Source organism: Ochotona curzoniae, unplaced genomic scaffold, assembly GCF_017591425.1.
Source record: "Ochotona curzoniae isolate NIBS_2020 unplaced genomic scaffold, NIBS_Ocur_1.0 scaffold_461, whole genome shotgun sequence".
Classification (NCBI taxonomy): domain Eukaryota; kingdom Metazoa; phylum Chordata; class Mammalia; order Lagomorpha; family Ochotonidae; genus Ochotona; species Ochotona curzoniae.
In genome coordinates this window covers 7156125-7183165 of record NW_024467120.1, presented here as the reverse complement: position 1 = coordinate 7183165, position 27041 = coordinate 7156125, and the positions used below count along the sequence as shown (strand labels likewise).

General features: G+C 42.1%; 1 protein-coding gene across 1 annotated transcript in view; it reads right to left on the bottom strand.

Moving 5' to 3' along the window:
- Positions 1-27041, bottom strand: part of CDKAL1 (CDK5 regulatory subunit associated protein 1 like 1) — a 640980-nt gene that overhangs the window by 533863 nt on the left and 80076 nt on the right. Inside the window, exon 4 of the mRNA XM_040967680.1 lies at positions 3391-3475. Coding sequence (XP_040823614.1) covers positions 3391-3475 — 85 coding nt within the window. The remainder of the gene's footprint in view (positions 1-3390; positions 3476-27041) is intronic.

Here is a 27041-nt window from a genome sequence, read left to right as displayed (position 1 = left end):
TGCTTTTCAAATAAGTAAAAACTAAATCTTAATTGGGATGCTGGAGTCATAAGTAGCTAAACACAATGCGTGAATGCATGTTTTTCATCTTTTTTCACCCTTAATGTCTAAGTGTTGTTTAACAAGAGTGAGCTGTGATAAGTATCTTCAAAGCCATTAATGTATATTTAATCATAAATGATGTTCTCTTTAAATAATTTGTCCAACAGAACAGGGACAACTCTACCACTTGGGAAGTGAACAGCCTTGGAGAACTTCATTTATAAGTCAGATGCTGTTCAGCTGTGAAATCAAAATAAAAATGTTATCTGCATAAGAGGCCATGGAGAGCAAGTCAGATAATAGCCAACTCATGCAGAGTTCTTACAACACTGCCATGTAGGAGACGATGAAGGTCAAGCACATTTATTTAAAAAGGCTGGCTGTGACTCGATATAGAATACCAAAACGAAAACATGTCTTCCTTCAAGTGGAATTCTTTCTAGAATTCCTTATCTCATTCTGAAAGCCACAGCCCTGAGAGGCATGGCAACTGAGGTGCAAAGAATGCTTCCTCCTTACAGCACCAACTTCTGCCTATGCTTAATGTTCCCTTTCAGATAACACCATCTGAACCTGGATTCTGGCAGTAAACTTCCTTCAGGACTCGGGAAAGGAGCTTTCTCTGGTCCTTACTTAGCTCCAACTTTGGATCCCCACCTTCTCTTGCAATGACCACCAGGGTCGCTCCAGTGCCCACCCCCCAAATACACATACACATACACATACACACACACACACACACACACACACACATATTAGAATAGATAGAACAATGAAAGCTTAGAACCAGACAGGAAACAGTCAGCGTGGAGTCATAGATACTTTACTAGGTAGGACACAAAGATTAGTTACTCCTAAGGTACTGAAGATTTCTCTGCACACCCCTCCTAACACTGTTCTGCACCTCAACTGTTGACATATGCCTTGCTAGAGTTAAAAGCCAGTTTAGGCTATCCTAAAATCTGCCAAGTTCAGCAAAATTAAGCGTCAACACTAGAAACTGCTATATACTAAAATGAAAATAGACACGAAACAGCTGAGTAGTACCCTATAGTCATTTTAAGGTGTATAGAACCCGGTAGTATATAAACTAAAATTGAAAATGCCAATGAAGTAGTCTTAACCAGAGGATGTAGTTAAGAACTTGCATTTTTTAACATATTGGTTACTCAATACCATGTCAATTATGTAATTATGTTTTAAGTTGTTGTTGATGTTATGTTGGGGCTTTTAATTGATTGGGATGATACTCCGCAGCTCTGCCTTCACCAAGAAACCGTTGAATTTATCTGGACAATAAGATGTTGGACTCTATGCTTGGTATATGCTTGCAATGAAAGAATTCTGCCTGAATTTGAACTGTAATACAGCAACAGGTGGAGGAATCCACCATGGGGGGAGGGTACGGTGAGGGGTTGGGGGAATCCCAGAGCTTAAGAAATTGTGTCACATAATGCAATGTAACTAATAAAAATAAATTAATTAATTAAAATGGAAAAAAACGAAAATTGGAAAAAAGAAATGTTCCTCAAATAAAATTAAAGAAAATTTAAATACAGCTCAGCTCTGGCCACTGTGGCTGCTTGGGGACTGAACCAGTGAACTGAACAACTTTATCTCTCCTCTCTGTATCTATGCCTTTCTCTTGGTATATATGCCTTTCTAATCAAAATTAAAATGAATCTTAAATATAGGACAGCATCTTCACCAAAAGCCTGACCACACCGACTACTGGAAAAACAGATTCACACATCTACTGTCAGAGGGAATGAACAGTGGCACATGCAGTTATGAAAAGAAATGGGCACTGTCTGCTAAAATCTGAATGGACACATATCTGTGAGCCAATTACCAAGTCCTAACTATACATTCTAGAGTAATTCCTCTACGCACTAGAAAACATTAAGAACATTCATAGCGGTAGTATTCATGAAAACAAAACAGAAAAACTAACAATGGTAAACATGGATAGACTGGCAAATTCAATGATCTATGAGGAATGGCTAGATGCTTTGGAAAAAGGTAAATCTAGGAAGAACACATGGTATAACACCAATACCAAAGTTCAAACAGGGCTAAAGTAAACGACACATGGTTTAGATACATACTTGATAGTAGACTGTCGTAATAAATGATTCCTTGTCTAGTACAGGAATGGAGGTTCCTGTACTTCCCATTTGAGTTTTTTTAGTGGAAAATTTGGCAATCATAAAGTGGAATTAAGTCATTACAGAAAAACCAATTTTTTTTTAAAGAAGGGAGGAGGAAGAGTTGAAAAGAAGGGGGGCAGAGTGGAAAGTATCATATTCTTAACTGTATATATGAGAGACCAGCACGATGGCTCAGTGACTAAACCCTCGCTTTACAAACGCTGGCATCCCATATATACCGCAGTCCATGTCCTGGCTCCTCCACTTCCCATCCTGCAGCCTGCTTGTGGCCTGGAATGCAGAAGACAGCCCAAAGCCTTGGGATTCTGCACCTGCATGGCAGACCTAGAAGTAGTTCCTGGCTTCATATCAGCTCTGCTCTGGCTGTTGCAGTCAGTTGGGGAGTGAACCAGCAGATGGAAAATCTTCATGTATCTCTTCCACTTTGTAAATTTCTGTTTAATAGAAATATATCTTTTAAAAAAAAAGACTATATAAAATTCATAAAATCGGTTTCCTTTGTGCAAGTAAAAAAATTCTTAAATAGTAATGATTACAGAAGTAAAGATTATTTCTTGAGGGACATGATTCAAAGAGGGGAACATTTATCACTGCTTTTGTCTTACAATGTTACAATTATTTTTTATGCTGCTGGAGTGATTATGTGGATGTTTATTATTACTGAAAGCAGACATTTTTATACGACATGCTTCACAATAAAATCAACCAAAATAAATTCAGGAAGTAGCAGACCTTAAGAAGTATCATGTGGAGGGCACAAAAAAAAAAAGACAGTATCTGGGCACACATGCTAACTGGACGTGGACATGTTTAAAGGCTAATGAAAAGGTACCAATGAGGTCAGAGAAAGTGACACATTCAAAAGGCAACACTACTTCCCCTCTGGCCTGAGGGAACACAGCAAGCAGCCGGTCTTGCCCAAGCTGCTGGAGTTCCCCTGCAGGCCTCAGCAGCAGCGCACAGGGAATGAGAGTGCTCCACCAGGCAGCTTCACCCAGCTCACCTGGATTTCTCTAAGAGCTTGGCGTTGCAAAGACAATCGTCTGAAAAGCCCAACTCATTTTTCAGAACATACCAAACATTTTGACATTAGGTGCTTTTAAAAGGTCAATTTGTTTTGGCCAGTCCTTACCTTGATGACAAAAAGAAAAACATGGAAAAAAGCAACTTGACTTACTTAATTGAATTTCTAAAGTGGTCCTCGGCTGGATTTTTTACAGTACAACTGTTCAGGAGCCATAAATCTGCATCCGATGCATTTTCTAGCAAAAATAAAGGAAAAATCAATCTCAATATCACATTTAATCATCAACTATGTCCCAGTGTTCACCCAGATGGCACTGGAAATGCCAGGACAGGGGAGAGAAGGTCAATGGATCCTCAGACAATCGGTAAAGCAACACAGCAAGCCTGAGCAATAGACAAAAAGATACATTTTACCCGAAAAGTTGTAACAATTCTACTTATTTTCAATGTTTGAATGTATTATTTTATGACTTGCAAAAACTAAAGTGAAGTTTGCCCGATCTTTGAAATGTAAAACTAATTGCCCCTTTTCTGAACTGTCTGTATTTCTCAAGCATGGGTAGCAGCAGACACAGAACAATCACCTTGAAAAATTATTGAAAACGTAACTTATCTGTCTTGAAAATTAATGACTTACCTCAAACTGAAACTTCTACTATCAATTTTTTTTACTCTGCCATAACAAATCCCAATTCCAAATCTATATTAATGTCTTAATACTTAAAGTGTATGAAGCCATTGTACCTGCCTTAAAGATATACTAGTTGCCTAAAACAATCTTACACATTAAAGATTACCATAAAGGTAACCAAAAACTGAAAAAATAAGCTACAACTGCTGTAGTTAATGAGAAGCAATTTCACAAGAGCATTATTGCCCTACTCCTTCCATTTCTTTTCCAAACTCCTGCTCTATTATCTCATTTTGCCACCAACAGCCCAGACACACCTTTTGTGACATATAAGCAACCATTTCTTTGCTGAAATACTAAAATCATGAGCATTCACCTACTTTCTCCTTGGTTTTCTCCCAATCTTTCCCACAATAACATGAGAAACAGTCCTCTCATATTGACCTGACCTTAAACAAGCTTTCAATCTTCCTTCTGATTCATTATAGTATTACAAAACCTGTCCAGATCCAGCCATCCACCATCCACCTGCAATAACCCCTTCTCCCTGAACCCACCTGCCCATGCAGCCAGTCTCTTAGTCACCTTCATTTACTGCTTAAGTCTCGCTGGAGGCCACTTCTCTGCCCTCCCACAGTGGAAGGAACACAGGATATTCTTGCACTTTACAACTGTGTATTAAAATCATTCACTTTCCACCCTGTTCTTGCTAATTATTCAAAAAGATGCTGAAAGCAACATTTTTATCTGTTGTTCTCTGAACGTCCACATGTTAACGCAGTGACTGGCACAGAGCAGGGATGGCAGCAGTATATAAGGTGTCAGGATAGAGACAAGGAGGGCCGCACACCTCTAACACACACATGACACTTGCAACAACTTGCAAGGTTGCACAGGCCACACTCAAGTTCAAAATCGGGCTTCAAGTTAGTCCCAAACTTCCTTAACAGGTATTTAGGACTGAGACTTTTTCCCTAATCACAGCTAGATTTACAGCCCTTTACTACAGTGCCTGGTACATGGTGGATGTTTATTAAAACTATATTGAATGTTTAATTTTGAAAGGCAAAGTAATACTATAAGCAATGCGTTATGCAGGTAGAGAAAGTCATGGATGTCTATTACGTAACGGTAAAAGATACATAGCTATTGTGGATTTACCTTGATAACAAGCCAATAAACCACCCTAATGGCAAAACGACTGGGCCAGATGCCAGCTTTTATCTACTTCATTATCCTTAGGTACTCATATATATAGCTCTGACTCAAGAAACTCCAGCAAAAAATAAGTAGAATAATTCTTGTTTATGTGAAATTCTACCAGTATTTGCTTCAAATTGAAGCGAACAGAATGGTGCTTCCAAAGGTTCAAGGGAAAATGGAATTAGTAGTTAAACTGGATTCAAAAAGATTTTGTGAAGTTTATTCTCACCATTTACTTCCACAAACTTTTTGGAGATGTTCTGCATCAAAACATGTATTTTTTTTATTTCATATTCCATGAACCTTTGGAAAGATCTTCGTACTATCCTTGCTGATCTCGCATGAGACATCTTCATACTATGCTTAGTGATCTAGAAAAAAAGACTCCTGTGACTCTACCAGATTACTCAGCTTTTCAGGAAACCACTTCATTCTGACAGGAAATGCCCTTTTCCATTAACAGGGTTTTTTTTTTTCTGAATTCAGTCACTGCTGAAAGCAACAGTTCCACATAAAGGAATCAATGATGAGCCCATGATGAGAATTTATCACGTACCAAGCTGTGTTCTGAGCATTGGAGAAATAAATGGCTGTGAAATTACTCAATGAGTTTGAACTCTTGAAGACATCATCTGACTTAAAAGTTAAAAATTTTAAAAAGCAAGGAAACAAGCAAGCAGTACCATTAAGATGACAAAAAAGAGCAAGGAACCAAAAATAACTGGGGCTGCCAACTAAAGCAAGCCTCCCTTGAACGTGGAAAGGTGAGCTGAGAGTTAAACAGCAGGAAGAAATCTACTACACCAGGATCATAAGATAGATCATTCTGGCAAGAGGACAACCTCAAAAACAAAGGCTGGGAACCATTCTTCACATCAGCAGAGCTAGGAGAAAGTCCGGGAGACAGGTAAGGCATGGATGATGTGAACAAATTCAAAGTTTTGGATTTTATTCAAAGTGTGACAGGAAGTCAGCTCTGGATTTCAAGCATAGGCTCATGCTTATGTAAGAATGTAATTCTGACAGGGCTGGGAAGAATACCAAAAATAAGGAAAAAGTAAACACGTTCGGGGTGGGGACCAAACAGAGACCAGAAAGCCAGTGGAAGGAGCTACATTAGTCTACAAGTAAATGAAAGACCATGGTGACATGGCTCTCAGCACCCAGGAGTGGGAAGTGAATGAAGACTGTACTTCCCAGGTAGACTTAAGGGAAAGCACTGATACATTAGATGATGGTTGTGCAAGACGGAATCAGGAGGAATTCCTGAGCACACGGGAAGGATTCAGGCCTAAGCATCCTTCACTTGTCTGGGCACCAACACTGAGGTAAAAATGTTTGGGAAGAAACAGATTCGGGGGACAGGAAACTAGTATTTTTGCTATGGCCATGTTACTTTTGAGATTCCTTTTAAACAGCCAGATGGAAATACTGATTGATAATTTATACATAAAATACTCCAAAAAGTGTGAATAATGAAATAAAATAGATTTGGGGACAAAAGAGCTGAAATCAATGTACAAAAGAGGCCTCAAACATGAACAGGAAGAGCAAGGGAACTGATGTACAGTTGGAGGTTGAGAGAAGGAACAACGGGAGAGGGAGAAGGGAAAAGAGAGGAAGGGAAAGGAGGAGGAAGGAGGGGAAAGAGACGCCAGAGGGCAGAGACAGAAGACAAACACTGGACAGAGAAGATCTGCCAGAGAAGGTAACATAAGAAAAACTAAAAATTAGTAAGAGCGGAGAAAGACTACAAAGCAGGATGTAGTAAGTCTTAAGAAGGCAGCATTTTTTTTTAAAGAAAAGAATTATAATGGATGCTAAGTGTTCAAGAAATATTTGATGTCAATATTGTTAGCAAATGCTGATCCTATCCTTTATTTTCCTTTCTCAATTCAAAGCATTTGCTTACACAATCATCTAGCTCAGGCACTTTTTACTAAGTAATTTAGAAAAACTCATGAGAAAGGGAAACCAAGAAGGAAAACCGTATATGCCTATTGGCCAAAAAGGAATGCTGCGTACACATGGTTTTAGCCTTTTATGAACACATTTCTTGGATTCCATCATGCCATCAACTCTGAAACACAGCTTAAGAACTCTATAACAGCTCTTTCAGAGGACTGGTACCTGATATGTTCCTACCTACCTCATTTGGAGGAGCAGGGAAAGAAATGCATTTGTAAACAACAAGTCAATTTGGTATACTTTACTTTGGAATGCAAACATCCACAACAAGCAAGGAATGTGAGAATTCTCCTTTCCAAAATCTTGTTTCCCAAATGAAATGGATGTCCAAACCTACAGATGAACCCAGTTCTTGCAGAAAGTACCAGCTAAGAAGAAGATAATACTTTGGTGCTACCTTACTGAAAACATTCCTGGCAGATTCTCTGGTAGCCCTGAAGGAAGCACAACACTGAAGCACAACCCAAGGGCACAAGAGGATCAAGATCAAGGTTGAGTAAGGAAAAGCAGGCAGAAATCAAGCTCGCAGGCACCGCTTTGGAGAAGACCTAGGGTGAAGCTTAATGTGGCCTAGAGCACTGGAAACTTCTGAAGACATCGAAAATCATCTTAGGCGGGTGACAGTGTGGTATACTGAGTTAAGCCACCACTGGAATGCCAGAATCCCAAATGGAAGCCAGTTCAAGCCCCAGCTGCTCCAATTCTGATCCAGCTCCCTGCTGACATGCCCAGGTTGGCAGAGTGCTTGGACCTATGTCATTTACCTGGAAGATCCCAAAGAAGCTTCTGGCTTCAGTCTGGCCATGGCAGCCATTCTGGGTGTGAACCAGTGGATGCAAGTGCATTCGCGCTCTCACACTCTTTCCACCCCCTCTCCCTTCCCATACTTTGTCTTTCAAATCAATATAAATGAGTCTTTTTTCAAAAGTATCTGCACATAACTCACATGTTGACAATGCCAGAGCTGAGATAACAGGGCTACTCTGAAGCCTGTACATCTCAAGCTAGCCAGATACCATCTAGAATCCAATAGATGCAATGAACATACCATTTTGTGATCTTCCCAGACTACTCTGGAAATGAAGTCCAAGCCAGCATCTCTGAGCACAGGTTTAAGCTCCAGATGCTTTGGATCCAGATCCCTAATATACTAGGAAAAGCAGCACAAGATGGCCCAAAGTGCTTGGGCCCCTGGCACCCAAAGGGACATCCATCCCGAATGGAATTCCTAGCTCCTGGTTTGGTCTGGCCCTTCCCCAGCTACTGAGCCCATTTGGGGCCGTTAGTCAGCATATGGAAGAATTCTCTTCTCCCTCTCAGTCCACCAAATGTTTCTGTATCTCGGTCTCTCCGTTTTACAATTAATGAATAAGCAAATATTTAAATGTAATGATGTAAAAATTGTTTGGAAATCCATGCATGGTTTTTTCATATTACACATTCACCAGGAATTTTCTAAAGCCACCTCGGATGTGTAGATTTCAAACATTTCTGCACCAAATTAAGCACCTATTGATTCTATTTTTTCCACAGCACAATGTTTTTGAAGTTCCCTATGTCTACTGTCTCATTTGTGTTTTAAGAAGGAAAAGCTAGATAATCTGTTCTACGCAATTTTTAGAAGCATAAAAGCACCGAGGTGTCGGCCCCCTGGAGTAGGACAGAACAGGATACCTTTTAGACTGTCACCATTCTTAAGCTTGAATGGACATTGCTTTTCTAATTCTTTAAAGCTTGATCCTCAAAGGTGACAGACGAGTATTTAATTGATATCCATTTGCACTGTCCAAGTTTCTGAAAACGGACCTTGTGTTTATAAAACTAATCAACCAACACAGGCACGTGTGTCTGCCTCTACATATTTGTAAGTTTCAATTCCAGATTTAGAATCGACAGCATCCGTTCATTTTAAGGTGAGAACATAAACTATTTTGCTGCTAGAATCCATCACGACAATGCTGACCCTGATATACATTTTCTGAGGGATGCTTTTCACCTCATTAACAGCTTCTGTGCTCAAGGAACCAAGCAAGGATGGCCATTAACAAGGCACCCATGACAACTGTGAGGACAGAGGACAAACTATTATTTGTTTTAACAGAGACACGCTCAAACTGCTCCTCTACACACATAAGACATTATTTTTAAATCTAAGGTCAAAACAATGACTGGGTGCTGGACAGCATCACTGAGTGTAGATTGCTTCCAGCAATGTGCCAAGCATGTTACAAGCATTTTGTCATGTAATCCTCTTTTGAGGTGGATTTCTTTTTATTACAGTTCCACAGAAGAGGCATCTAAGGCTTAGAAAGGAAAAGTCACTTGCCTAAAACCACTCAGACAGTGGACCAGGATTAGAAATTCAGACCAAATGAGTCAAGACTGAATTTAAGGGAATCAGCACGCCTCCTTAGTGGCGTTGTGCCTCGATGAAACAGACAATACAATCTCTAAAAACAAAACCAAGAAGTATTACATGGCCTGGAGGGTGATGCATCACAGCCATCTTCAACAGAACAAACATCAGGCTTCACAAACTGCTATTCCGCTATTTCCAAAATTCAACATTTTGAACATGTCAGCTCTAGGTCTGCTGTCACCACAGGGACATAAGAAAGCTAAAGGGGAATTAACCATGAATGCACCAATTACCACTAAGCACAGGCAGGCTCTTGCCAGAACCAATCTCCCTTTCCCCAGCAGGCTCCCATCAACACACTCAGGAGAACACAACATTCATCTTCCAGGCTTGTTGCACTTGAATTTCAACCAGGGGAGTGGCATTCAACAATAACTATATTCGAAGGCTGAAGAAGGGCAATGGGCTGACAGAAATCCAACGTCACTAAGAACAGAATGGGCGATGGGGTGAGATGTAATCGGACCAAGCACACAACTCTGGAAGGCAACTCCATCATTTAGTCATCACACGGAGCTTACTAATACAAATCACCAAGTGCCTACTGAAGTGGTGAGAGGCTGCTTTAGTGAGAGAACCTAAAGGCATTCATTTCAAGACGCACCTTGAAAACTAAAGATTCTGGTCAATGGGTTAATTTTTTACTTCATGTTTTATTGTTTATAAGGAGTGGTCGAAGCATGGCATGGAATGCCTCTGTTTTCAAAACCTGCTTTCTGAAAATAAAGTGGTTCATGCCAAAATATTTACCCATTAGCTCAGGAGGGCTGATTAATGAGATGAGGAGGGGAAAAAGACAGGAAGTGAACAGCAGAAAGGAGCAGGAGGCAGCGGCAAGGCAGACCTTCTACAGATGGGGCCTTAAAGACTGGGTCACAACCGGCATGGGCTGTGCAGCAATGATGACCGACCCTGGAGGGCCGGGCTCCTGGCTCCTGCAAGGAGTACTTATCTTGGCCATTACTCACAGAACGATTCTGTTCTTTCAAACTGTCCTGCTGAGCACTTCACAGCGGTAAAGTGAAGAAACTAAGGGTCAGAGAGAATTCTATTTATATCAAGAAGAAAAAACATTTTTAATGAAAAGTAATACCTGGCAAAGCTCTAGCAGAAAACTACCAAAAATTAACTGCATAGCTAAGTGGGCCTGGTCATAATCAAATTCCAAGTGCGAGGCAGACCTTCTGCTCACTGTGCAGAAAAGAACGCTGCTAATATTCCCTATCCTCATTCCAAATCAAATTGCTTTGCTGATCCTGACATACAATTATTTCACAAGTTACTACAGCCTAAGAATCCTTAATAGGAGATCTACTTCTACATGGGGAGACCTGCTGTGTAAAGAAAGAGCTAACAGGCAGAGAGGCTGCCCAGAGCTCTTCACAACCAGGTCCCTCTGTTCTAAGTCACTCTCCACCATCTCCCTCCTGCAAGCTGTGTCCCTGCCATGCTGAGCCTTGAGGCCCAGCAGATCAACAGGTCCATGGAAACCTCAAAAACCAAGATGACCAAATCTACCAGGAAAAAAAACAAAAATACGCAAAACTTGTACTGAGATTTCACGAGGAAGGATATACAAATATGACTTTTAAACAAACAAAAAGATTTAACCCTATTCTTAGCTAAGTAAATGAAAAAATAAGACTACAGTAACTTAGAGAAAATGCACCATTTCTATACCCAGATGATCAAAACTCCAAAGGTGGACCAGAGACAGTAGCCTAGCAGCTAAAGTCCTCGCCTTGCACATGCCGGGATCCCATATGGGCATTGGTTCTAATCCTGATAGCCCCACCTCGCATCCAGCTCCCTGTTTGGCCTGGGAAGGCAGTTGAAGATGGCCCAAAGTCTTGGGACCCTGCACCCATGTGGAAGACCTGGAAGAGGCTCCGGACTCCTGGCTTCAGATCGGTGCAGCTCCAGCCATTGCGGCCAGTTGGGGAGTCAATCAATGCACAGAAAATCTTCCTTTCTGTCTCTCTTCCATTCTGTATATCTGACTTTCTAAATAAAATAAATCTTAAAAAACTCCAAGGGCTTGAATACACACCATAATGATGTGACTGGAAACAAACAGGTATGCATGCATGCTACTGCTAGAAGCGGCAAGTAGTTCAGCAACCACAGAGGCAACGTGAAATCAACCTTTGAAATGGGAAATGTATTTCTTCCGACCTAACGGCTACATTTGTAAGAACTGAGCCTGCTCCTGCAAACGTGCTCACACAGTAACGCAATCATTTATGACAGCGCTGTTGGTAACAGTAAAAGGTGACTGGCTGAAGACATTTCCATACGTTCCAAATGGAGCTCTCTATAAACCTCCTCAGAGAAGGAACAAGCTATTAACACCTAAATCCCTATTGACAGAGACCTCCGGGATACACTGCTGAAGAGTAGGACACTGGAAAGTATTGGAAGCTACCTCTAGGGAACTAAAAAAGGAAAATATAGAAAACAAAACCCAAGGATGGTTGTTTTTGCATTCAAACCTGGGTGTAGGGGGAAAAGCATTTGGCCTAGCAGCTAGGCAGCAAATAAGACGCTCACATCCTTTATTAGAGAACCTGCCTTCAAACCCTAGCTCCAGCTCCTGAACCTAGTGGGGGAAAACTGAGAGGCTGCAGTGATGTGGAGCAGTCGACTTCTCTCACCTAAGCAGAGAACCAGTACTGAGTCCCAGTCACCCCAGACTAACGGTACACAAGAGCTCTCTCCAGTTTTCCCCCCTCATTTGGGCAGGGAGGGGGCGGCTTCCAGAAACAGAAGATAAAGCTGGGATTGGGGAAAAAAAAAAAAGGTATGTCGATAGGACTGATGGACCAATTTTTATACAACCTCCATTCTTAAATCTATTTTTAAAAATAAAAAATTTTTTTTGGCAAGAACTTCCATGTGCTGGTTGACTCCCCAAATGGCTGCAACGTCCAGAGCTGGGCCAGGTTGGAGCCAGGAACCCAGAGCTTCCTTCTACGCTCTAACTTGCGTGCAGGGGCCCGAGCATTGGGGCCATCCTCCCCTGCCCTCCTTGACACATTAGCTGGCAGAAGAATGAAGAGTGGAGCAGTCAGGAGTTGGACTGGAACCCATTAGGGATATTGGCACCAAGCACACCAACATTACCATGTCAGTTCCTTAAAACATCTCAAAAAACAGGAAAAAAAAACTTACATAAATCATACTTGGGTACTTCCCAAGTTTTTGGCTTCATTTTGCCAAAAACTTCCAACCATTCACCATTTCACTGACACTACCCAAGAAGACTGAAGGAATGACACAGACACTTACAAAAGGCACAGTGCTGTTAACAACCCTCTCCTTGAGGAGTCAACACTGTTGCTTTTCTCCTTTCACCTTTGACCTTTCTGCCTGATCTCCTACCTCACTCCCAGAGGAATTCGAGTTCCTGAGAACCTAGATTGGGGTTCATTATGAAACTCCATTAACATCAACATGCAACACTTAAGTATTTTTAAAGATACATTTATTAGCCCCCCCCACACACACACACACCAGAATAGATAGGCAGAGAACAAGGAAATATTGGTCAGCATGGACTCACACATACCTTACTAGGTAGGACACAAAGAATAAGTACTCCTCATCAAGGTATTGAAGATCTCTCTGCACACCCCTCCTAAAACTGTTTTGCACCTCAATTGTTAAAATGTCATTGAAGTAGTCACAGGATGTTGTTAAGAACTTGAATTTAATTTTAACATTGTTTACTCAATACTATGTCAATTAATTCCATAACATTATATATTGTTGCTGATGGGGCTTTTAATCAATCAGGATTTTACTCTGTTACCTCTACCTTCAGACCAGAGAAGGTCTCCAGAAGAAGCCGTTGAACTTATCTGGACAATAAGATGCTGGATTCCATGCTTGGTATATGCTTGCAATGAAGGAATCTCAACTGAACTTGAACTGTGGTTATACAACAAGGTGGAGGAATCCACCATGGGGGGAGGGTTAGGGGAGGGGTGGGCAGAATCCCAGTACCTATAAAACTGTCACATAATACAATGTAATCAGTAAAAAAAAAAAAAAAAAAAGATACATCTATTTTGGGCACAGTGCAGAAGCCTAGTGACTACCTAGTGACTAAAGGCCTCACCTTGCATGCACCTGAATCCTATATGGGCGCTAATCCCGACCACCCTGCTTCCCATCCAGCTCCCTGCTTGTGGCCTGGGAAGGTAGTTGAAGATGTCCCAAAGCCTTGGGACCCTGCACCCATGTGGGAGACCCAGAAGATAGTCCAGACTCCTGGTTTTGGATTGGTGCAGCTTCAGCTGTTGCAGCTGCTTGAGGAGTGAATTAGTGGATGAAACATCTTCCTGTGTGTCCTCCTCTATGTACATCTGCCTTCCCAATAAAAATAATTTAAAAATAAACTTTAAAGATCCGTTTATTTTTATTGGAAAGGTAGACTTACAGAGTGGAGAGACAAAGGGAAAGATCTTACACCCACTGCTTCACTCCCCAGATGTCCACAATGAGTAGAGCTGAGCTGATCCAAAGCCAGGAACGTCCTCCGGGTCTCCTACACAGATGCAGAAGTCCAAGCACTTGAGCCATTGTCCACTGCCCTCCCAGGCCACAAGCAGGGAGTTGATGGGAAGTGGAGTCGTTGAGACACAAACCCATGTGGGATGTCAGCACTTACAAGTGGAAGATTAGCCTGTTGAGTCATCAAGCCAGTTCCATCACATGAATATTAAGCTTCATATAATGATCCCCAAATTTGAATTCAAGTTTTCACCAGTATAGTCATCACACTGTACAGCAATCATTCCTAGTTAGGAACAGAGAACCCACTCTGAGTACTAAAGCAGAACAGTTAATACAGAAATGTGTTTGGATGAGTGATGGAAGAGCCAAGATCTCAAATGAAAAATGGTGCAGTGATTCCAAGATGAATTACAGCAGTGGAAGGGTTCAGGGCATAAGACCCCAAAATATGACACCCTGGGATACTGACTATTTTAAGCTGAAAGAAACAGAACCACAGCAGTCTCTCTGATCCCCCATTCTCCCTGAAGCAGTTCCTGAACTCTCAATGCAATGTTCTGACCTTCCCCTAAAGCAGTTCTCAAGACCCTCAGGTTGGACGCACATTCCCCACCACTAGGAAGACAGGAACACTGACACACTGGCCTCACACAGACTCGCCCTTAGAGTACAGACTTCCGCCCAGCTTATCTTATTTCTCCCAGTCTCTATTTGTCCTCAAAAGTGCTGTAAGAAAGGCGTCACTGCTTTTCTGAATCCCCACTAACTTAGGGTCTCGTATTAAATCAACCTGTATGTCTCTCTTGTTGGCCTGTCTGTGTCAGACTCATCTACAGAAGCTCTGGGAGGGTCAAGGGGACACTGATAACCCTCAGGCTAGAGCAAGGGCTGCCTACAAGGAACTCAGCGGAACAGCGAGGAACTGTGGGGTAGGAGCTGTAGTCACAAAGATGCTATTTCCCAGCCACCAGCCAGAGCAAAGAGAAAGTGAACACCCCATCTCTCAAGACCTTTCCCTCCCACCCGCCAAGAGCATCTCTCCCATCACCCAAACATATTCACCAAAGTCCATGCAACTCAAAGCAGGACAGAGAGTCACTGAATCGGATGTGAGACCCAAGAGGCAGGTGATTAACCCTCACCTAATCCAGTCCTTGCCAACCTGATAAATGACCCATCTACCAAATGCTAGAAATAGAACCTGAACCATGGCAATCATCTCCTGTCTCCCTTTAGCTGCCACTGGGCAATGCACAAAGAACAAGCACACAAAGGGACAATGACAGCTATCTTGACACTCGTGGAAAAATTCACCTGCAGGATTTAAATCTGCATGAACAGAATACATTCAATTCGCTGCTAAATGCACATTTCTTATGATAAAGTCATTCATTATTGAGAAATTATCCCAGAGAGAAAAAAAAATTTAAAAAACAAGTAAATATAAGCCTAAATGTTGTGTTCCATGAAGAATTTCTTTCCTTATTCAAATATTTCAAACACGATACCCTGAAAAGATTTTTATTTAGTCAAGGAGTACGTCTTAACAAACAAGACAAAACCACTCACTAAAACACTGCCAAAACATCTGGTTTCCATTCAGATTACAAACAACCTGCAGTTGTTCAGCGAAAATCAAAACCTTGACTCATCTGCTCAGAAAGCACATTTCCAGCATCAGCAATAAATCTGGAACACCAGAAGCATCTCTGAGGAGACCCTTACATTATCTGTTTAGCACAAATGCCATTCTAGTATTTGACCTACCAAGCATTGTTTCAAAACTATTACCAAATCAGTAATTAAAAATAAAACCAGAGCCCAGCGTGGTAGCATAGTGGCTAAAGTCCTTGCCTTAAACACGCCAGGATCCAATATGGGTGCCGGTTCTAATCCCGGCAGCCCCACTTCCCATCCAGCTCCCTGCCTGTGGCCTGGAAAAGCAGTCAAGAATGGCCCAAAGTCTTGGGACCCTGCACCCACGTGGGAATCCAGGAAGAGCTCCAGGATTCTGGCTTCAGATTGACACAGCTGCAGTCATTGCGATCACCTGGGGAGTGAATCAGCAGACGGAAAATCTTCTGTCTCTCCTCCATTCTATATGTATCCGACTTTGTAAAAAATAAATCTTAAGGGCCCGGCGCCGTGGCGCAAGTGGTTAAAGGTCCTCGCTTTGCACGTCCGGGATCCCATATGGGCGTCGGTTCTAATTCCGGCAGCCCCGCTTCCCTTCCAGCTCCCTGCCTGTGGCCTGGGAAAGCAGTCGAGGACGGCCCAAAGCTTTGGGAACCTGCACCCACGTGGGAGACCCGGAAGAGGCTCCTGGCTTTGGATCGGCATAGTATCGGCCCGTTGCGCTCACTTGGGGAGTGAATCATCGGACGGAAGATCTTCCTCTCTGTCTCTCCTCTCTGTATATCCGCCTTTCCAATAAAAAATAATAAAAATAAATCTTTAAAAAAAAAAAAAAAGGAAAACATCAAGACGGGAAATAGCCAGGTCAAAAAATAATGCTTTGGACTAGTTACATAGGCTTGTAAGACTTTAGATGTGCCCCACCTCCAGAAAAAGCAAGATCTAATGAAGGCAAAAGAAAAACTGCGCATTTTTCCAATGCCCATGCCACATCTAATCAGGTATTCTGAAAATGACTCGAAAGACCATCAGTCAGCCATACAAACATGAACTGAACTGGTTGACAGATGTGTATAATGAACAAAGAAAGTCTAAAATTACAAATATGCTTCATAAGCGAGAGAATAGTAGAAGCTTTAAGAAGACACAATGGTGCCTTAAAAGACTATCTAAAGGGGCCAGCACATTGCAATAGCATGCGAATCCTCTGCCTTGCAGTACCAGCATCCCACATGAACATAAACTCATGTCCTGACTACTCCTCTCTCAACCCAGCCCCTGCTTATGGACTGGGAAAGTAATGGAAGATGCCTCAAGTCTTTAAGCCCCTGTACCCACTTGAGAGACTCCGAAGACGCTCCTGGCTCCTAGTTTCAGAATGCTTCAGCTTGGCAATTGCAGCCATTTGGGCAGTAAACCAGTAGAAGTAAACAGATCCATCTGAATAGCAGAAAACTTCTCAAAGACAAAAGTCAGTATTTATTGCACAGTAACCTAGTGGCTAAAGTCCTCGCCTTGAACGCGCCAGGATCCCATATGGGTACAGGTTCTAATCTCAACTGCCCCACTTCCCATCCTGCTCCCTGCTTGTGGCCCTTGAAGGCAGTCTAGGACAACCCAAAGCCTTGGGACCCAGCACCCACATGAGAGACCTGGAGAAAGTTCCTGGCTTTAGATCGGCACTGCTCTGGATGTTGCAGTCACTTAGGGAGTGCATCATGGAATGGAAGATCTTCCTCTCTGTCTCTCCTCCTCTCTGTATATCTGACTTTGACATAAAAATAAAATGTTAAAAAAAAATACTGCCATACATAATAAGGAGAACCATCTTTAAAAAACAATACGGACCACTTAACTAGAATCTGATCTGTGGATTTCACTTTTATCACCTTCACTCTAAATTAACTTTCAGATTAAAAAAAAAGGTTTTTTTTTTTTATTAGAAAGGCAGAGTTATAGTAGAGACAGATCCTTCATCTGCTGGTTCATTTCCCAAATGGCTGCAACAGGTATCCCACATGGGTGCAGGGTTCCAAGGACCAAAGCCAGGTTACAATCAGGGACCTGGATCAACAGTGTAGGAACCAGGACACAAATCAGCTACTAAGTCACAGCATTGGCCCCTTAAATTTTGTTTTAGTTGTTGAAATTGTACTTGATTCACCTCAGCACATTTTCTAATTACAATGTCAAATGCAATCTGTTGCAGTCTCAATTCTGCTTTTAAAAAACTGGAGGCAATATAAAGAACAAGTTTTACTTTAATGGTAAAAAGATAAAATTTATACAAAGCTATAAGAATAGATGACAACCACATAAAAAAATACTGTTACAGGAACAGAACTTGACCTTCAAAAGGTCACACCATCTTGTATAGCAGGCGCCATCACAACAGCTCAGGTTTCATGTCTTAAAGTTCTAGTCCTGCCTTCTTGGAAGACCACACCTACCATTTCACCCCACCTAGTACCAAAGTCTTTCAAAATTACCCCATCATCCCTTATTGGGTAAAACATACACTGCCCACCAATCACTCCCAACAACTCCTGTAAACCCTGAAAGCCCAACCACACGCAGCCCAGCAGGTCTTGCCTCACCCAGGTCCATGCCATTCTTCCTCCGTTGAAGGCAGTTGCTGTCAGCTGATGAATAAAATCTCTTGTGTGATTCATGGGAGCTGAATAATGGTTCCAAAAGCTAATAACTCATTAGGCATCAGGAAAATACAAATCAAAATCACAATGAGGTATCCTACGTGAGTGCCACATTTAAAGAGTAAAAAGAAAAAGGCTCAAAACACAAATGTGGGTGTTTGCTTTAGTATTGCTACAAATAGTTTTTGCAATCTTTATACTTTTGTCAAATCAATACTGCTATACTAGTAAATCTGATTTTACAATTCACTGTTTAAAAGCGAAATGGTCATCTTTCCCTCAGATTATCATTCATAGCTCCACCCATATTCTCCCAGTACTAGTCTTCCTGCTGTTAACGTATTAGATTTTTTTATCTACTGGAGCATTAAGCTCTTGACTGTTACATAAATTAAAAATGTCACCACAAAAACTAAAGGAAGGGAAGGAGAGTTGAGGAGGAGAGGGAGGAAATACCATTAGAGTTATAGAATTCTATCTGTGGACTATACTGAATTTGTTTAAAAAAAACCTAAAATTAAAATAAATAGAATGAGTCACACATATTTTTCCTACCAGGATGGCTACAAATTGAGAAACACTGTTGGCAAGGATTTATAGAAACTGTATAAATACACAAATGGATACACAAAATGGCATGCCTGCTTTGGAAAATAATGACATCCTCAAATTGGTAAACATCTATATCCTATACAAGAAAACATTCACTCTGAAGCATGTAAATATTAGCATTAGTTCTAATAATCAAAAATTCGAAGCACCCCCAAAAGACTACTCACTGAATAATGGGTAAATACTATAGATTCATACAATGGACTATCAACCACCAATAAAAAGAAATGAAGGGGCAGATGTTGCAGGACAGTGGGTTAAACTTCCACAACAGACAACCATATCCCATACTGGAGTGCCTGTTGTAGCCTGTGGAGCACTGTGGCAGCAATTCATAAATACATAATCCCTAGAGACAGGTTATTCATCTTTAATCCCAAGAGCAGAGCTCAGGACAGAGCGGACAATGGTTTCATTGTGCCTAAATGAATGAATGAACAGATGAATAAACAAAGACCCAAGGAGGCAGGAAGGTATGCAAATGTGTGAGCCTGTATACCAAGTTGGGGAAGAAAAAAAAAAAAAAAAACAGAATAACCAAAGCAATCAGAAGTTACCACTAGACAAACAGAAGCTGGAGCAAGCAATACCAAGAGCCAGCATTTCTTACAGAATACCATGGTGCAACAGGAACAGAAATAACAACTTTTTTTAAAAAAGATTTATTTTTATTATTTTTTCTATTGGAAAGGCGGATATACAGAAAGGAGAGACAGAGGAAGATCTTCCGTCCGATGATTCACCCCCCAAGTGAGCGCAACGGCCGGTGCTATGCCGATCCGAAGCCAGGAGCCTCCTCCGGGTCTCCCACGTGGGTGCAGGGTCCCAAAGCTTTGGGCCGTCCTCGACTGCTTTCTTGGGCCACAGGCAGGGAGCTGGAAGGCAAGCGGGGCTGCCGGGATAGAACCGTCGCCCATATGGGATCCCGGGCATGCAAGGCGAGGACCTTAACCACTTGCGCCACCATGCCGGGCCCCAAAAATAACAACTTTTAGCCTATGAAATACTGTGCAACATGTCATGTGCTTTTGCTGTTGTTATTGCCAAACAAGACATGGAGTGGGTGCTGTGGCACAGCATCGTAAGCTATCCTTTGACATGCCCAACCCACTGAGTCCTGTCAATGTGCTGGGAAGCAGGAGGCAATGGCTGAAGTACCTGAGTCCTTATCAGCCACATGGAGATCCAGATGCAGTTCCCAGCTGGTTTTCAGCTGGCCCAACATGGCTGGTGTGGCCACTTGGGGAATGAACTAGCAGATATAAAATCCTCTGTCACTCTTACTTTAAATAGATAAATCTGTGAACAAAAGTATAATTAGAAAATCAAAGCAAAAATATATTTTTGAGATGAGAAAAATGCATCAAACTGTTAACTGAAGCTGTATCTGGATAATTAGATTTGTATTCTAGATATCAAACTGTCCTAGACTGAAGATGCTTCCAGACCTAAGTATGGGTCTAACAGGGTAAGTCTCCTTCCTTCAGTCCATGCCCTATCCACAGGAGCATTTTACAGATCCTCACAGGTCCCAAGGTCATCGAAACAGCAATGAGACCTAAGTGGTGCACCAAACGAACAGAACGGCAAACTTCCTTCAGGACTCAGGAGAGGAGCTTTCTCTGGTCCTTACTTAGCTCCAACTTTGGACCTCAACCCTCTTTTGCAATGACACACCGTATGTGTCATTTAACAGACTTCTTCAAAGCGGCAGCTCCTTGCAGTACTGGTATAGGCCCAGGGGTCTTTTCCATGTGAGTATAATCTCAGCCCAGTCTGGAATCTGGCAGGCTGAGGTTCTAATGTTTACCTTGAAAATAAGGGCAAGAAAATAGAGCAGGTGGACAGGAGGAAGATGGTATCCCAACCCCAGAGACTCCCAGATCCTCACCAAAGACCATCACTACGGGAACCAAGGACTACATCCCAACTGCCAAGGAGACCACGAGGAATTGGAGCGCCTTCAGAGGCTGAGAACTCTGAGGTCACCCACCCCCAATGGGATCCACCACATGGGATGGAAGAAGCCCAAATCCTTCCTCACAGGTCCCAAGGTCATCGAAACAGCAATGAGACCTAAGCGGTGCACCAAACGAACAGGAGAACGGCAAACTTCCTTCAGGACTCAGGAGAGGAGCTTTCTCTGGTCCTTACTTAGCTCCAACTTTGGACCTCAACCCTCTTTTGCAATGACCATCAGGGTCGCTCCAGAGCCCACCCCCCAAACACACACACACACACACACACACACACACACAACTAGAATAGGCAGAGAAAAATGAGAGCTTGGGATCAGACAGGAAACAGTGTGGACTCACACATACCTTACTAGGTAGGACACAAAGATTAGTTACTCCTCACTGAAGTATTGAGGATTTCTCTGCACACCCCTCCTAACAGTGTTCTGTACCTCAACTGTTGACATATGCCTTGTTAGAGTTAAAAGCCAGTCTAGACTACCCAACAAAAAGCCAGGTTCAGCAAAATTATGCTTCAATGTTATAAACTGCCACATACTAACATGAAAATAGACACGAGACAGCTGAATACCCTATAGCCATTTTAAGGTGTATGGCAGCCGGTTCTGTATAGAAACTAAAATTGAAATGTCAATGAAGTAGTCACAGGATGTGGATAAGAACTTGCATCTTGTAACAATGGTTACTCAATACCATGTCAATTATGGAATTAATGTTTTAAGTTATTGTTGTTATGTTGGGGCTTTTAATAGATTGGGATGATATTCTGCCAGCTCTGCCTTCAAACCAGAGATGGTCTTCCCAAGAAACCGTTGAATTTATCTGGACAATAAGATGCTGGACTCTATGCTTGGTATACGCTTGCAATGAAAGAATCCTGACTGAATTTGAACTGTAGTACTGCAACAAGATGAAGGAATCCACCATGGGGGGGGGGGGAGGCTAAGGGAAGGGGCTGGGGGAATCCCATAGTTTATGAAACTGCACATAATGCAATGCAATTAATTAAAAAAAAAAGGAAAAGAAGGGCAAGAGACAAATTGTCAATTATGAAAGCAACGAAGCTCAAGACTTTTGGAAAGACTTAAAAACTGACACCATCTTGGAGATGACAGGGCAAAGATTCACTGGTTTCCAACCTAGAAGGCTAATCCCAAGAATGGCTCCAGCAGCATAAATGGACATCCCCAGGAGGACCAAGTCAAAGAAAGATGTAGGGGCAGCACATGGGGTCAGTGCAAGAACCCTGCCCTATGTTTCTTCATTCCCCACTGATAGATGCCTGAAGAACAGGGCAACAAGCCAGTGAATGCATCCAAGAATCAAAGGAAGGTTGACAATGAGATGTCAAAGAGGAGAGACAGCAGGCTCTAGAGCAGGGGAGACTAATATACAAAAAGGGAGAAAACCACACAGAAAGTGAAAATCTGTTACAAAGCCATAATGAGTGGGCAGGCCTTCAATAGAGGTATATTTGTTGGGCTGAGAAATGGTGAGAAACAATGGACTTCAAGACTTGGTGAAAAAAACTATGCTGCCTCCTCCTCTGCCTTATGAGTCAGAATTTGCCTAGCAGTCATAAGTGCAATTAAAACACTTGACTTTAATTTCCCATACAGCTCAATTTTGACTGTGTAATAAATTCAAACAAAATAACCACATTTGCATACCATTTTCCCATTTGCAAAACATTTTCAAACATTATGTTGAGCTCCCAACAGTCCCTTTCATCCCTGTCTCCCAGGCAAGAGAGGAAGGAGAGAAAGCAACGCTGTGAACTACAAGTAGGTATCATCAGTTGGAAGTCAGCAGGCAGAGCCAAGGTGAACCACGGGCCTTAGAGCCTGAACAGGAATATACTGAGTGCATACTATCCCCAGGCCAAAGCCAAGCAGCATGATGTGGCACGCCCTCACTCTCACATACAGGGACTGTAATGCTCCCAGCCAGGCTTTTGCACGTTTATTCAATTAATTGTAGTAATCTGCTTTTCCCTAAGGAAAACAAACCTTACATATAGAACAATAAAAATTTCCACCTGCCTACTATCCATGAATAGGTAAAAACTGATGAACACCAGAAAGCTGTTTAGAACATGGCAACTGAGAGGAGATAGAAGCCAACTCTTCCCTCCCTACCTCATTAGATCAATTCACAAGGAAAGTCAGTAGGCGAGGTGGAACAAGGCAGGAAGTTGTGTTGGTAGAAGGTGGGAGGCAGCAGAGGCAATGTATCCTGGCCTGGCAAGGACACGAGCAGGATGAGGAAGGCATCTGCATGGGAGGGTGACTCAACATGCTCATCAATGCCCAAGGGAAAAGGAAGCTGGGGGTGGCATAAAGCAGAGGTGTCTGGCATGAGTCACCAGAACCAGTCCAACAGCCCCCACAGGGCCTCAGAGCCTAAACGAAGGGATCCCTGTAGGACAACCAACAGGACACACCAGGGAAGGTGTACACTAGATGGAGGTCTCAGGAAAGGGTGGCCTGACCTGGGGTGCCCCCGCCCAGAAGAGAAGAGTGCCAACTGAACAGGGGAGGCCTATAGAAGAGCTAAAATAGCAGGGGAGAACCTGTGCAGAGAATGACCCGGCCCAGTTTCATCACAGCCTCCCTCCTGGTGCCTGTCACCTGCGATAAACTTCTGTTACTTGAGCTAAAATACCTGGGAGAAGCTAGTTTTGAGGGGCCACAGTTCCATTCAACATCAGGTGACCCCGCCAGGCTGCTGTCCACTGCACTGGGAGGATTGCACAGGCAGTTAGGAAGCAGGGAGCCTCACTGAAAGCATTTGAAGAGCTACCTTCAAAAGTGCACGCCCTCAAAGTCTTAAGGACCTCCCACAGGCCCCACCTCCTGAACACCAGCACTGGACCAAGCTTCCACCATTAACCGTTAATCATTTACATGAACAGATCAATCATTAACATAAGCCCTCAGGGATGAAGCCCCCAACAAATGGGCCTTTGGAAGACACTGAATCTAACCCAAACCATAAGGAGATCTGGCGGAGGATGAGAGAAAGCACCCCTGGAAAAGGCAGCAACACGCAAGCACAAAAGCTCAAGAGGGGTAAAAGTTCAAAAAACAAGAAATTTCAAACGCATCCAAGAATCACTTCACAAAACAGATTAGCTACAAAGGAGAAAAATATAACCTCCCAATACAGAAACCCAATAGACCCTACCATCAAGTGATCAAAGTTAACATCACCAATAAAAGGACAAATCAAAGAAAGGGCCCTTATAGGGTGCACTGAGGGGAAGTAGCCGTCACTTCTGAGAAGATCCTGCCAAGACTGTTACAACTGGAACCTACACCTGTGGAACATCAGACAAACCCAAATCAAGGGATCATCATTCCAACAACTGGCCCGTGCTCTTCAAAAATGTCACAAAGGCAAGGAAAAACAGAAATAGGTCCAGATTAAAGGAACCTCAAAAAAGGAAGTGACAACTCAATGCAAAATGTAATTTCACACTGGGCCCTTTTGCTATAAAGGACATTTGGGGAGTAATAGGAAGGAGGTCTGAGGAGAAGGAGCAGCAATACCTATATGCTAATGTTCTGGTTTCGATGATGGTTGTGGTTTAGTACAACAGTCTTACAGTAAATATACACTGAAGTCTATGGAAATGATGGGATACTGAGCCAGCTGCTTACAGTGAAATGGCTCAGAAAAAGGAGTATGCGGTGGTGGCAACTTTTCTACAGGTGTCTTTTTTAAAGTTTCATTTTTAAAAGAAGATTACAGAAGCAGGATATTCCTCAACATAAAAAAATAAAGCTTCTATAAATAAAATAACCAAACCTTCAAGAGATGGTAAGGCACTATAAGACATGGAGCATCACTCTGACCACTGAAATTTTTTGTCCTGGAGACTAATAAAGAGAGCAATGTTACAGAAATAAGATCAGAGACAGGACCAAAGATACTAACAAAGTTTCTTATTCTTTAAAATGTGTAAATTAAAGGGACATTTTCTTCAGGGCATAGAAGGTTAACCTGCCACTTGCAACAAAGGCATCACCTACGGATGCTGGTTCAAGTCCATGCTGCTCCATTTTCTATCTAGTTCCCTGCTAATGCACCTAGAAAAGTAGACGATGGCCCAAGGAACTTTAAACCAGAAGTCTCTCCTAAAAGATTCTGTGCATTTTGGGCCTGGCATCATGGCCTAGCAGCTAAAGTCCTCGCCTTGAACATGCCTGGATCCCATATCCTGGCAGCTCCACTTCCCATCCAGCTCCCTTCTTGTGGCATGGGAAAAGCAGTCAAGGATGGCCCAGAGTATTGGACCCTGCACCTGCGTGGGAGACCTGGAAGAGGTTACTGGTTCCCGGCTCCGGATGGGCGTAGCACTGGCCACTGCAGTCACTTGGGGAATGAATCAGACGGAAGATCTTCCTCTGTCTCTCATCCTCTTTGTATATCCGCCTTTCCAATAAAAATAAATAAATCTTTAAAAAGAAAGATTCTGTGCATTTTCACTGTTTTAGTTTTAAAAGATTAAAAGACTTAAGTCTCTCTCACCCTTGATTGAGAGAGACCCAGATGCAGCTTCTGGCTCCTGCCTGTCCTGGCCCTTGTGGCAATCGAAGGAGTCAACCAGCAAATGGGAGAGATTTCTCTTTCTCAAACTCTGCCTTTTAAAGTAAAAAAATATGCATTTGTAAATTCAATGAACAGAAAGAATGTCTCCTGTTTCCTTACATAAAAATGCACACATGGAGTTGATTCAGAGTCCAATAACATCTTTATATAACATTTAGTGACTAATTTTTTGTCTTCACATAACATTCAAACGTTATCACTGTACTGCTCACATACTACCTTAGTTTCAACTAAAAAGTGATCACGTCCCTTCACAACATTATCTGTGAAGTTCAAAATAGGCTTCTGACAGAACCACTCAAAATAGGGATAAGATTTACCTGACACACATAAGGAACGTCCAACAATAAAAATCCTACAGCTAACAACTTTCTTGAGGTTAGAAAACTTAAGCCTTTCATTTGAGATCAGAAACAAGGCCATAATATTCAGTTTCACCACTCCACATTCAACATAGCCAAGAAATTTAGGCAGCAAATTCAAGCAAAGGAGGAAATAAACTGTACTTAGTAAGGAATAAAAGTACCTGTAACTTGCAGATAATTGATTGCAGAGCTTTATGCAACCACTAAAGAAAGGCCAAGAACATCACAGAACAATAGTTCTAACATTGTCCAATGGCCTGGTCAATGACAGTGGACATCTACTTCCAAAATTCTATCACATAAAAATAAACCTTCACCAGATTAAGCCACAATTAATTCCATGCAACATACATTCAAAAGTATCCATTCTTAAGCATGTCACTTAATGAATTTTAAGTTATCACTAATAATGCTTAACACTGCATTACTATTGCAAATATTCCTAGGGCCTTTTTCAATAACTCGTACTTTCACAACATATCCATGTGCTGTTCTAGGTTATACAGCCTCAATTATTCCATTGGCCTCTTTGAGTCCCATTTTTTTTTTCCATTTAACAAACTTTTTGTTTGTTGTACCTGAAACCCTGGGCACTATGAAAAGAAAGCAAAGGAGAAAAGCTGGAAGAGTGAAGTTAGATGATCACAAGTAAGAGAAAGGCGGGGGGGAGGGGGGGAGATGAATTCATTCACATCCTGCAGAGCATCCCGCCAACACCCACCCCAAATCCACATAAGCCAGGCAGACCCAGAGGCAAAGTGAGATTTTCATGGAGTGGTCATGAAAGGGCACAATCCAGGCAGGGCACTTCAACAATGCCCTTGTTTCAAATGCATTTAAGTCAAAAAGAGGAGCTAGCATAGTCAACAAGGTACAGAAAGTAGCAATTACAATTTTATGGAATCTGCTTCAGCTGTGTTGGTTTGTCTTTTGCCTAGTAGCCCACATTTTCACGTAAGATGTCATTTTTTGTAGTCTTCACTACACTCAAGACCTTGTATGTGGAGGTCTACCCAGAAGCAACTCATTGATTATAAATGCCCCACTTCTATCTACAATAAAACAGATCTAAACATTTCAATCTCTTCAGAAGCTTAAAATACCAAAAACACATTTGCACCAAATACTCTAAACGATTACTAATCAGAAATTAGGGGTGGGCATTGTGCCATAGGAATGCTAGGAATGCTTGCATCAGATATTA